The sequence below is a fragment of the Mus pahari genome, chromosome 6, assembly GCF_900095145.1.
Source record: "Mus pahari chromosome 6, PAHARI_EIJ_v1.1, whole genome shotgun sequence".
Classification (NCBI taxonomy): Eukaryota; Metazoa; Chordata; class Mammalia; order Rodentia; family Muridae; genus Mus; species Mus pahari.
In genome coordinates this window covers 61144530-61158305 of record NC_034595.1, presented here as the reverse complement: position 1 = coordinate 61158305, position 13776 = coordinate 61144530, and the positions used below count along the sequence as shown (strand labels likewise).

Below are 13776 nucleotides of genomic sequence, written 5' to 3'. Positions count from 1 at the left end.
CTCTCTCTCTCTCTCTCTCTCTCTCTCTCTCTCTCGCTCGCTCTCTCGCTCTCTCTCGCTCTCTCGCTCTCTCTCGCTCTCTCTATCGCTCTCTCGCTCTCTCGCTCTCTCGCTCTCTCTCTTGCTCTCTCGTTCTCTCTCGCTCTCTCTCGCTCTCTCCTTCCCAACTGTCCTGAGATAAACTACATCACTCCTCATCATGATAATCTGCCCCACTGTGGCCCTAGTGACTAAACTGAAACTACAAGACAAAATAAATCTTTCTTATAAATTACTGTTCTTGGGTATTTTCTCAGATCATCAAAAACTGTTTCTCCATACCCAAATTACCTTTTTACCTCTCATCATTTCCTGTCACAAAAAATACTTGATGTCCTGGCCTAAGGAAGGACTAAATGCTTGGTGATAATTGATATCAGAATAACCTAAAACATGGAAGAATAAAATGTTAGATATTACATGTATCACTTCCAAATAGAACTCTTAAGAACTATTATTCTGTTACAAAATTGTCTCTTTTCTTCTGAGACCAAAAACATTCCAGGTAGAAGCTATGCTAGCACCCTGACTCCTTCCATGGTCATATATGGAAACGGCAATAGGCTGACCTACAATGGACAGGTAAATAGTAGCAATAAATAAATCATTATTGAAGACTATTGGGGATTTTTAGCTATTTATTATCAACTGCAAAAGTTAACCAAAAGTGACTAATGTACCATATCCTTCGAACAGAATCATTCACATTCATTAAAGCCTACCTTTAGACCAACCATCTCCATCTTCCTTAATAAAACCATTCATGAATTAGCTTGCTCTCCCCTAATTTTCTCAATTTCAGATGGACCATTTTTTCCATCCTACTTTAATTCTTCTAAATGATTGTTTAAATGTAAGTTATATATAACCACTTAATAATTCTTCAGTGTCTCCCAGCATCACAAAAACAGAAATCCAGATGATAGCAAGTCTTTTGATGGAAGTATATAATACCACTTCTGAAAAAAGTTCAAACCTAATCAAATTTGTCATTGTATCCAAAAATTCATACAAAATATGCAAACATGAGAAGTTATACCATACCAAAGAGATGCAGGCAATCAATCAACAAAATGCAGGAATATCAATTGTCTTACTCAAACAAGCAAACAACAAAAGTTGAGCTTCTAAAAGAAAGAAGGACCCTTTCTCAGGCTGAGGCTGGGCCTCCTCATAATATCATTATAATATAATGAAGCCCTGTTTGTACACTTCCTGGCCCAACAAAATGTATCTGACAGGTTGATCTATCATGGTTGGTGTTAATTTTCAACCACTAGTCTAAGATAATCATAATACAGTGTAGTACCAAAAATAGAGATATATCTCAGCTTTTTCCTGATAATGAAACTACGTTGCTATAAACACTGAGTTAAAGGGATAAGACCACCTGGATCACTTACACCTGCAATGTTTTTGTTTCATAAATTAAAGGTTAATCCTACTAAAAAGTTGCCTTACACTGTTCTGCTAAATTGGAGGAGTGATTATAAATTTCAGCTTAAACAGTGTTATGGTTGCCTTTCTGTTGCTATGATAAAAAAAAAAAAAGATTCTGACCAAAAGCAACTTAAGAGAGTAAATGATTTATTTGGCTTATGCTTTCAGGTCAGAACCTACCATCAATGAAGTCAAGCAGAAACTTGAAGCAGAAACTATGAAAGAAGACTATTTTCTGTCTTAAAGTCTCATCCTTGGCCAGCTTTCTTATATAACTCTGGACCACCCATGGAGGGAATAGTATTGTCCATACTAGGCTGGACCCTATAATATTAACAAAGCAATCCTCAACAAACATGCTCACAAGTTAATCTAATCTGAGAAATCCTATTGAGACTGGCTTTTCAGTGGCTCTAAGCTATACCAAGTTTACAGTTAAGGCTAACTAGGACTAATAGGTACAACTAAGCCTAGTTAAGTGGTCCCATATTTTGCTTGTATATGCAATTGGAAAATATGTAATTCCCTAAAGTCAGTTCAGAAAGTGCCTATTTGCTAATATTTACTTTCCTAAGAGTATATACTAGTCCTGACCACAGAGACCATCCAGAGTAGGATTTAACAATGATGGACTACAAAATGGATGGACATGGGAAAGACTAGTACAGTCCTTTTAACTTCCTGCTCCTACTTTTGTTTTAACTAAAATGATATACACTAAAGAAAGGAAAGAGCCTTATATTGTTTATGTTCCTACTTTCTTTTTATGATTCTAAATTTATTGATAGCTCAATGTGCAATTGTAAAGATATGGCTTGAGCATTGGGAAGGTAGCTAGATATATTTGGGTAATGGTCATTTTAGTTAAAAGTTTTCTCTTCTTTCCAGAATTCAGACTGAGTTACAGCATCTCTCTTGTTCCTTTATAATTTCTATGTAAATTCTAAATGTATATTTTAAAAACCTTATAACCTAAAAATAATAGCTTCTGGATGTATACAGTTAATGTGGTAGTAAATGAAGACTGGCAAGTGCAGTCAGTCAGACATTCACTCATCCAACATTACTTTGTGCCTAAGATAAATTTGCTTAGAAATCCATAGCAATAAAATTTGCAAAACGGAGAAAGGTATACACAAAAAATTAGAACAATATGGTTCTGAAAATATATGAATAAGCTTCTGGGGCCCTTTCCTCCGCTCATAGGCCAACTTTCTTCCTTGGGAGTGTCTTTCTTTCTTCCTTTCTTTTGTTCTTAATAAGCAGTCTATTTCTATTGCTTTCTCTCCATTTCCTCCAGACAGCTCCCAAGATTGTCATCTGACCTATACTACATTTTCTCTTCAACACTAATAAAATTGTCCTTGAACTTCAAAGAAGGCTATATGGACAACTTTGAAGGTTTATTTAAATTTTAATTATTTCTATTTTTCAAAGTGAATAACACTTTCAAGTAACAGAAAAAGATGATTTTAGAATTAGTGAATTTAGTGATTTTTCAAATGTTTCCAAGGATTGTTTTACTCCTCATGGAAAGCAATGCTCTTAAATTTATATAATATTAATAAAAGTATACATTTCTGCCTGTAATACAATTATTTTATTTGCTAAAAAATATAAATATAGTTTATTAAGGAATTTGGAAGATTTTTTAATTTTCATTAGTTTGTTAGGAATTTTGTACAATGTAGGGGTTTTTGTTTTGTATTTTAGACAGAACACAGACTTTTTCTTCTACTTCTGGCCACCCATTTCTTCTCATTTCAACCTGGATGACTCAAAAAGCTTCTAAAAACGTCTGTTATTTATCAATAAGAGGAAGAATGCTGTGCTAACCCTGCTGGGCCACATTCTTATGGGCAGAATGAGTGTCTTTTCATTGCTAAAAAATAAACCCATTAGACAAACTGCATCATCATTTGTATTAGCATAAAGTATCCCTTTATTACAGGAGGGACCTGAAAGGAAGTATTTTTAAGGATCTGAGATTTAGTTTTTGCTCTACTGGTTCATTTTCGTAATACAACCTACATTACTCTTTAAGTTTGTCTATATTGCTACTTTCTTTTTAAATTTTTTTTTATTTTTGAGATTATATAATTTCTCCCTTCCCTTTCCTCACACCAAACTCTCCCATATACCCCTCCTTTCTCTTTTTCAAATTCATGATCTCTTTGTTCATTAACTGCTATTATGTACATACATACATACACACACACACATGTGTTTGTGTATATTACCAAATATATAAACACAATTTGCTCAGTCTGTATAATAGTATTTGTATGTATGTTTTCGGGGCTATTTTATATTGGATAACCTATTGTTACCATCTTCCTTACAGAATACTTTTTCTCCCACTCTCAGCATTCCTTAGTTGTCTGTAGTTCTTTGTATAGAGCTGAGATCTTCCCCATCCACTTGAGCATGTTTATTGTTGTCCTGTTCAGCTTATGCTAAGGCAGTCAGATTGGACATGCTGGTGAGAGTTTGTGGTTGTAGCTTGTAGCATAACTAGAAGACATAATCTCACAGAAAACTCCTTTATCCTCTGGCTCTTACAATCTTTCCATCTCCTCTTCCAAAATGATCCCTGAGCCTTTCCTGTAGGAGTTGTATTGTAGATGTATCAGTTAAGACTGGTCTTTACAACTGGTCTCTATATGTTCAGAGAAAAGTTTCTTTAATGAGGAGGGGTGAGGACAACATTTATCTGTGAGTATAAGGACAGATATGTAGGATGTAGTTGGTTTAATTAAGTGGTGGGTGTAGGTTCTCCTTCAGAATTCATGACTTTACAAGTACTGAATTGTTGGCTAAATCTCCAGTACCAGGTATAAGTTCCCTTTTGTTCAGATGGTTTTAAGACCAACTAGAGAGCTGTAGGTTACCATGAGATATACATGTCACTATTGCACTCTTCAGGTTAACATGCCACAGGGGTCTTTGTTGTGGTTCATAAGCATCATAGCTGTATAGGACTGTTGGTTGTTTCCCTTCTTTGGTAACTAGCATAGTACTTTCATGAAGCATCTAAGATAGTCCCCATGGAGGAAGCATTCAGGTCAGTTCCAGGCCTATTGGCCCTCTGACTGAAATGAATGTCTTTAGCAATAGGGACTTACTTTCCACCTCTGGGGACAGGAAGCAACAAAGGTCAATAGCAATAGCCTATAATGTTCTTGAAGTCTATTCGACAACCCTGACCAACAACTCAAAAGAGGGCTTCTCATGCCTGGAGCTGGTTTAGATGATTGTAAGAGCCAGAGGATAAAGGAGTTTTCTGTGAGATTATGTCTTCTAGTTATGCTACACGTGTGTGTGTGTGTGTGTGTGTGTGTGTGTGTGTGTGTGTGTGTGTGTGCATGTGTGTGTGTGTATGGCAGTATTTAATATCTATATAGTATGTGTGTATTATAGGTAGATAATTATGTTTTTTCAGACATTCTCATTGTTGCCCTCCTTATTTATCTTCCTCTCTCATCCCTAATTAGAGCCCATTGTTTTTCCTATTCTCTCCATCAGATCATTTGTACCCTGCTATTCTTCTGTCTAGTGTTCCATGACATGCTTAGCAATGGTCCTTTTTAACTTTCCGGGGGGGTTAGAATTGCTCTAGGGTGTGTTGCATGACATGCTATACAATGTGTTTTGATCATATTTTCTTCTGTTTCCCCAGCTCTTTCCACACATATCTCCCCTCACCCATCCACCCAACTTTGTGTCCTTTTTTCACCAATCAAGATCAATTTGTGCTACTTCCATTGGGAATAACCTACTAATATTTTGCTACATGGACATCATATCAAACCAATTCCTAATGACATGCATGCTTACATCATCTAGAAAATTCCTCACTAACACTCCTTTCCCAGTTTATTCTGGAATGTAGAATCTAGATTATATCAGACTGACAATCAAAATTAACCACTAAATAAGGATTGAGAAGGCATAATAAACTAGAAGATAGGTAACCTGGATTTTCCATCATCAGTTTTCTCATATCGAAGTAACCAATGACCTCACTGACTCCCCATTTCATATCACTTGGAAGTATTTAGTCTACTGAGGATTCCACTTATCTTGAAATACTCTTTTGATTGCTCTCTCCCTGGTTTTACCTTCTCAGTCTCATTGGAAAATACTAAAATATCTCAGTTGACCCTGGGCCTTTTCTCCCTCTACACAATTTCAACCACATTCATAACTATCTCACTTCCAAAATAATTATCTCCATGCAAGTTCAGATATAAAAATCAACTGCTTTGTCACTGTCTCCACTTACTTGGGTGCCTTAAAGATAAATCAAACTCTATAGTCAAAAACTAAATTTATGGCCTTCCCTCTAAAACTTCGCCAAGATCTATTTTAATTTCCCCTATTTTTGTAGTGGCACACCCAACCCTCATTTGCAAAAGATAGAAAATGATTAATCTCTGATATCTCATATTTCACTGAGTTATATCTATTTTATCTGCTGTGGCTCATTTCTACATCCCTGCTATTATTTCTTAACATGTTCTCCTATATACACTCTTGTACTAATACTTTCTACTACAGTAGAAATAGTTTTCAATTATTCTAATGACTCTATATTTCCACTTAAAACCTGTTGTAGTTTCCAATTAACCTTGGGAAACTTGAACAAAATTACAGTTCTGTAAGACCTAGCTTCAGCTTTCCACCTCTCTCCTCCCATTGTCTCATGAGCTCCCACCCACATTTGTCTCCTTTAAGGTCCTTACTAAGTATATTAATACTTTTGCCTTGAGGTCTTTGCACTTATGTTCTCTCTGCCTATGTTTCTCTTTGCTCTCTCCCTTTATTCAATCTCTATCACCTTTCAAGTAAACTATCATTTCCATTCAATCGAGCCATTTATTCACTGAGAACATATTTTACACCTGAATTCGTTCTAGACCATATGAGATTAATAAGCAAAGCAAAGCCTTTGTAGATTTTATATATTGGTGAAAGGAGAGGGATACTTAATGATAAAAATAAATAATCTGTTTACTTATATAATTGATTCAAGTGGGATAAAAGATAAAAAAAATCAAGAGAATCAAGAAGAAGGGTTTGCAGTGAGTGCCTAATTTGGTATTTGACATATAGTTAGCATTTAATAAACATTTTAAGGGCACGAGTGGATGAATGTTCATGTTCCTAAAAAATTTTCATATAAAGCAACACTCCAAAATGAATAGAAGAAATGGAGATACCAATCAAAAAGAAATCATAAAATGCCATAAAAATAATAGTGTCTTGTACCATTCTTGATCATTGCAAATAGTTACTGTTCCTTTACTGCATAGCCTTATAACATGTGTGTGTGTGTGTGTGTGTGTGTGTGTGTGTGTGTGTGTGTGTACAAACACAGGCATGCATGCACACACACACAGTGAGGGGGGTCTGGAGTAGTTCAAGTGAGTCACTCTTATAACCATAGTTTGCAATGTCTTATTAACACATACATAAGGTAATATATAGCCCACTTTAACTGCTCACCAATCTGTATATCCCAAAGTCACTGTTTTTCTATGCAAACACTGATATTAACCCTTAAAGTTTTAGCTGTTCAGTCCTCTGCCTGCTTTACAAATCTCCAAAATATAAAAAAGGACTCTTGCTTTCTTTTATTAGCCTGTAAAGCACGTTGGTTACTAATTCTCTAAGTCCAACCAGACCCATAAGGATACCCTTAGAAACAGGATCCTGGGTTTCCATTCCTGTCAGAATCCCTGCTACTTAAAGGCTATCTTATACTCACAGAGATAGGACATGTAACCCTTTGTAATTTTGAATGACCTTCAAGACCCCAAATACACTTATGCACTCCAGACTCCTTTAGTTGGGTGCCCCTCTGTCTTTTTAAGGACAAGATTTATATACTTTGTGTGTGACTCCTTAGTGGCCCTTAGGACTTTAGAGTTCTCTCAAACACAAATATTCTGTAAAAACTCCACTTCTATGGAGCCCATATGGAGGTAATATATCTTCCACATAAACTTGCTTCCTCTCTCCAGTTCCAAATCATATCCTGGGTCGGGGGAGGGAATACCTTCCAAGGTACACAAGAGTTTGAACACATTCCTTTTCCAGGATTTTGACTCAGTCCCCATAATAGGTGCCCCTCATTATTATGGGTCCAATATCGTCTTTCCAAACCCTTTCTGGGCCCATGCTTACTCAAGAGTTTAAGCCCTCCATCAGCAGAACTTTGAAATTCCCTACTGGTCACTCAGAGAGATACACACCTCCAGTGAACCCTGACCCTGAGGTAACCACCGCAGTATCCTACAAGGGCGCCTCCTCAGGGATAGGGCAATGAAGAGTCCCCAGTCCCTTCAGGCCCAAGACAGTCACCTCAACCTTCCCCTGCTCCACAGCCCTCACAGACCTGCCTCTGGCGCTGTCTGGCTCCGCTCCGCCATTTTTGTTGTCCGTCAGTCAATGAGCCCACGCAAAAACCACCGGGCAGTGGGGAGCGAGCGGTGGGATCCGCGGGCTGACAGAAAAGGCTCCCTCAGGAAGACGCTGCGCGGCGGTTGCCAGGGAAACCGGCGGCCCCTGAGCGGCCGGCTGGGAGCAGGGGGCGGGGCAGAAGAGAACGTGCAGCCGAAGCTCCGCCTCCCCGCACGAGCGCACCGCCTTCAAGCTCTGAAGTGCACTCTGTGCCCAAGCCACAGTAACCTGGGGATTGAGCATGCTTAGCCGCCTCTGTCTTGCCAAAACTAAGTCTGCAAGGATGACACTTTATTGCCCCCACTCCCCAGGTGCCAATCAAAATGTCTGGGTGGGTTGGCATTTCTAAGGCTGGCGATTACTCTAAGTACTTGGGATAAGTTTCTTAATTTCCCAGAGCTTCTTCCCTTAATGTCCTTGCTTTCATGAAGATGCTGAGTAACCTGTATTCAATTTACAAATATTGAGAACTAATTGAGTAATTAGCAAAACTAAAGCACACAGAAGTCCTAAAGACCCTGACTCCTGGCTCCTCTGCAACTGGGACATTAGTCTCTTAATTTCCATCAGAATGGCTGTAGGTTGCTTTCTGTTGCTTAAATGAAACTCTCTCATATTTCCTAGTTCTGTTCTCCTGGGCCTAGCCTATTTACAGAGTTTGAGAAAATGCAGAAAAGAAGAGAGACCATTAAGCTTTTTAGGTAAAATGCTAGAGATGTGGCATACGTATTCATTCACCCGCACTAAAATATGTGATAAGATGGGGCACCATAAGAATATTTTACCGCATGAGTGAACATTCAGGATTGGTTGGCATAAAGAATTTTGAGAGATATGGATAGAAACTACTCGTTAGACATGTCTTTGGCACTTAGGCAGTTTAAAATTCAGAACATATCCACATGACCAGCAAAGTGACAAGTTAGAGCCATGAGACTTTGTGACAATTTCCTTGTAAGAGCAGTTATTTGAAGCTGAATAAGACAAAGGAACTTCATTAAGTATGGGGAGATGAAAAGAAAAAAAAAAAAATAGTGAGAAGGATGTGGGTTCCATTAACTCCCTGACCTTATAACGCTTTATTTAGTCTTGTGGGGGGAAATCTTAAACTCGTTGAGCCTCAGTATTCCTTTCAACAAACTGAGAAAAAGGCATTACCTATCACAGAGGACTGCTTTGTGTTGCACATGCGTGATGGACAGGGTTGCATTGCTTGATAGAAATCCAGCAAATTTTTAAAAACTAAGTATGCTTAGAATAATAAACATCTCCTGATACCTCTTGGGAGCCAGATGCTGTGCAGATAGATGGTAATAGTAAAGAAGGAAATAAAGCACAGGACAGAGCTGTAATGTTCAAATTTTACTTTAAATATTACTTAGAACCTAGTAATTTAGTTGTGCTGGCCACGTTTCAAGTGCTCATTAGCTCATTTCTTGTAGCTAGTGGCTACCATAGCAGACAGCATATGTGCAGAATACTTTCATCTCTAGGGAAGGTTCTGTTAGACAGGGTTGATAGAAAAATGTCAGGTGGGCAGGGAGATGAAATGCCTATAAAATTGGCTAACTGCCAGATTCAGTTCTTCTGTGTACCATATACTCTTGGGGAAGTATTTCAGGAGGAAACATAGAGTACTTCTTTCTTAGTGAAGTTCCCAGAGACTTCATACATTTATTGTATGGAATAGCACAGAATGGAAAGTGGCTTAGAAGAGCACCCCACTGAGGGTCCTAGAAATGAGTTTCCTCATGGTATCATTCATAGTGTCCCTGGTAGTCTATCTTTCTAGGGACCTCCTGTGGTTTCTATATCCAGACAGCAACCTCCCACTGCACAGCTAGGGTGCCTCTCTTCAAATAAACATTCTACATAGAATTCACCCACACTAAGTAAACACTTATTAAAATGATACCTTCCATGTGCTTAGCCACTGAATTATATGTAGTATGGAATGAGAGGAATAGTCATGTTACACTCACATTTTTATGCAAGCAAATTCATTTTGTTAGCAAAACAGTACTATAAAATTGCTATTACTGTAATTTTATAAAAGATAGAGGTGAGGTGAAGAGAATTTAAGTGTCTTATGCAAATTCAGAAAGCAGTAAGCAGGCATACTTAGTACCAGTACCAGGCTAAGAAATGTTGCCTCATGTCATTTTCACACCAAAAATACCATGTCATAAAGTTTACAAACTGATTGGGAAGAAAATATTAACATATATAAATCTAGGGTTCAACTCCAGTGCAATAAGAAGTAACATACATGATGCTCAGAAACAGGCAAGAGCACCAATCATCATCATCAATTTCATTTCCTCCTTTATATGAGAAAAAGTCCTTTGAGCAAAGTAAAAAGAGGCGTTTATTGCTAAGACCCGAGAAATACAAGAACAACATTTTAAAAGAAGCATTGTTTTGATGCACAGCTGAAGAGGTTTCAACTTCTAGTTGATGGCTACACCTCTGTGCAACTGAAAATTGGCTTATGATGGTAGGAAACATGTGGTGGAGCAAGCCAAAAAATGTCATGATACATAGAAAGCAGAGAGAGAGAGAGAGAGAGAGAGAGAGAGAGAGAGAGAGAGAGAGAGAGAGAGAGAGAGAGAGAGAGAGAGAGAGAGAGAGAGAGAGAGAGAGAGAGAGAGAGACTCACAATTAAAGATAACACTCTTACTAATTGGTAATTTAAAGGCACATAAATTAATTCACTGTATATAGTTATGAATTTCATAAAGATATTTTCTATCCTTCTTCAAGTCTTGTTATCCAATCTCTATATGTTCATATGTGTGTATGTATTAAATATATATATATATGAGACGCATATTTCATATATATGGTTTTACTTATCTATAAAAAACCTAGAGTCTACAAATGAAAGCAAACGATTATGTTATATTTGACTTGCTTAATCTGATTTCACTTAATAAGGTAGTCCTCATTTATGATGGTTTCCTGCAAATGTCATAATTCCATTCTCCCTTATGAATGAACTAAATTCCTCTGTAGATACCCATGTTTTCTTGATCCATATCTGTTGACAGTTGCAGTATGATTTCACAATGTGGCTCTTGTGAATAGTGCTGCAATAAACATGAACACTCAAGTGTGTCTTGAACTTCAGTTTTATATCCATAAGTGATATAGACAACTCATCTGGTAATTCTATTTCTAGAATTTTAAAGATCCTCAATACTTATATCCATAGTAGCTGAACTAATTTCCATGTATTCCTACCAGTAGTACATATAGGCTGCCTTTCCCTGGATCCTCCCCAGCATTGTTCATCTGTTAACTTTGTGGTTGCCATAATGATCAGGGTCACAAATAATCTCAGGTTATTTTTTTATACCTATTGTTCTGGAGGCTAAGAATGCTGACATTTTTTAAATATATTATTAGTCATGTCTACTTTGTCTTAAGGGAAAAGTTTGATCATTTCACTAGGCCATCTGTCAACTGAATCAGCACAGTTTCTGCTCTATAGTTTTGCGCATTCTTTATGCATTCAGGATGTTAAAATTTTTCCAGATATATATCTAACAAAGACTGTCTTCCATTCTGCAGACTCTCTACTCACTCAGTTTACGTCCATTGCTGTGAAAAATCTTCTTAACTTCACAAAATACATTTAGTTTTTTTTTGTTTTGTTTCCTAAGCTTTGAGGGCGTTCTTTGGCAATATATTCTGCATGACTGTATCTGTAAGTGTTTTAGGTATTATATTGGTGGTTTTAATCTATTTTGTGTTGATATCTGTACAAGGTAAGAGATACAGATCTAGTTTTCTTCTTCTATATTTAGATATTCAGCTTTCCCAGGACCATATGCTGAAGGAGCTATCTTTTCTACCTTGTACGCAGTTATAGGTATAACCTTGAGAGGTATACCCTCAGTGACCTACTTTCTCCAGCTTGGCTCCACTTCTTAAATTTTCTAAGATCTCCCAAAATGTATCACCATCTGGACACTGAGTTTTCAGTGCATTAGCCTATGAAGAATTCCATATTCAAACCATAACAAGTATGATCAGCCAGGTAAAAAGTAAAATGGGAATAGAAAAAAAAAACATTTTAAATCCAGTTTGTCATTTATATCTGCTTTAGTTACATTGGTTTGGCTATGTAGAAATGCCTTAAATTAACTTCTCAGTATAGATTTTTTTTAACTACCCTATTTTTAAAGCTCTAAAAATTATTTGTGGAATTCTTTTTAATGCCTTAGAGTTTTATATTTTACATCTTTGACCCAATGGAATGTATGTTGATATAAGTTGGGAAACATGGATTCAGCCTTTTTTCCATTATTGCTATACTATTGCCCAAACAAAACCTGTTGAAAAAAATCCACTCATTCCCGTATAGATTTGAGGTGTGATCTTAATAATTTGCTAAATTCCAGTGTTTGTGTTGATCACTGAACTTTTTATTCCACCTCACTGACATATATATGAACTCATGCAATGATAATCAATCCACTTTAAAGGTATCTTGACGTTCTCTAATGACAGGGAGGACCTGTCCCATTTTCCATTAATTATTTTTCCATATTACACTGTATCTTGACATCTTCAAAAGAACAGAACCTGGAAGAAACTGATCTGCCCAGGTTTAGGTACTTCTTTGTGATATCAAGCGGTTTCACAATCTATCTTGAGTTTATAGCCCAACCACATTCTTATCTAAGTCTAATGCATCTAGCTAGTTTTCCCTCTAGTCAACTAGGTACCAAACAACTAGAACCCCAACTCCTATAGGCCATTTCCACCAGAATTATTCAAACTAGTCAGTTGCTATGCTGTGAGCAAAATTTATTGCCATTTAAATAGTTTTAAAAATTGGGAATTTTTTTTATTTGATATTTTCTTTATTTACATTTCAAATGCTATCCCGAAAGTTCCCCATACCCTCCCCCCACCCCTGCTCCCCTACCCACCCACTCCCACTTCTTGGCCCTGGCCTTCCCCTGTGCTGGGTCATATAAAGTTTGCAAGACCAAGGGGCCTCTCTTCCCAATGATGGCCTATTAGGCCATCTTCTGCTACATATGCAGCTAGAGACACAAGCTTTGGGTTGCTGGTTAGTTCATGTTATTGTTCCACCTACAGGGTTGCATCCCCCTTCAGCTCCTTGGGTACTTTCTCTAGCTCCTCCATTGGGTACCCTGTGTTCCATCCAATAGCTGGCTGTGAGCATCCACTTCTGTGTTTTCCAGGCACTGGCATAGCCTCACAAGAGGCCGCTATATCAGGGTCCCTTCAGCAGAATCTTCCTGGCATGTGCATTAGTATCTGGGTTTAGTGGCTGATGATTGGATGGATCCCCAGTAGGTGAATAGGAATGGATTAATGTCATTATTGCTAGGGTAAGTAATCACAGCAGTTACTTCACAATTAAAAAGGATTGATTCAGCCCATTTTCCTTTGTCCAAGCCAGGCTGTTTCTAAGACTATAGGTGGCTCACCACAACTGACAATAAAGCCCCATTGCTGAAGGCAACACCTATACCCCTCCTTAAAGATGGAGATGTTATGTGGGTGCCTATATAGAACCTTCACCTCTACATTCCAAAATCTTTGGTACAGGAACATACTCTGCACACTCTTAAAAGAGAAACCTAAACACAAAGACAGCCACAAGCCATTTATCTACAATAGAATACAGCCTCCAAGATATATAGCTTGTGGAAGTAACCAACAAATAATTGACCTGATGTAAGACCCAATCAATGAGATGGAACCTATAACCTATCCTGAGTCTAGATAGCTAAGGGACATGGGGTTAAACCAAATAATACTGGTCTAAATGAAGGGGAAAAGAACGCAATA

General features: G+C 37.6%; 1 protein-coding gene across 3 annotated transcripts in view; it reads right to left on the bottom strand.

Annotated features, from left to right (window-relative positions):
* Positions 1–8087, bottom strand: part of Agbl4 (ATP/GTP binding protein like 4) — a 1180502-nt gene extending 1172415 nt beyond the window's left edge. For all 3 annotated transcript variants that reach the window (XM_021199658.2, XM_021199659.1, XM_021199657.1), the window contains exon 1: positions 7880–8087. In XM_021199658.2, the coding sequence (XP_021055317.1) occupies positions 7880–7913 (34 nt within the window). In that variant the 5' untranslated portion in view covers positions 7914–8087. The remainder of the gene's footprint in view (positions 1–7879) is intronic.
* Positions 8088–13776: the final 5689 nt, after the last annotated feature.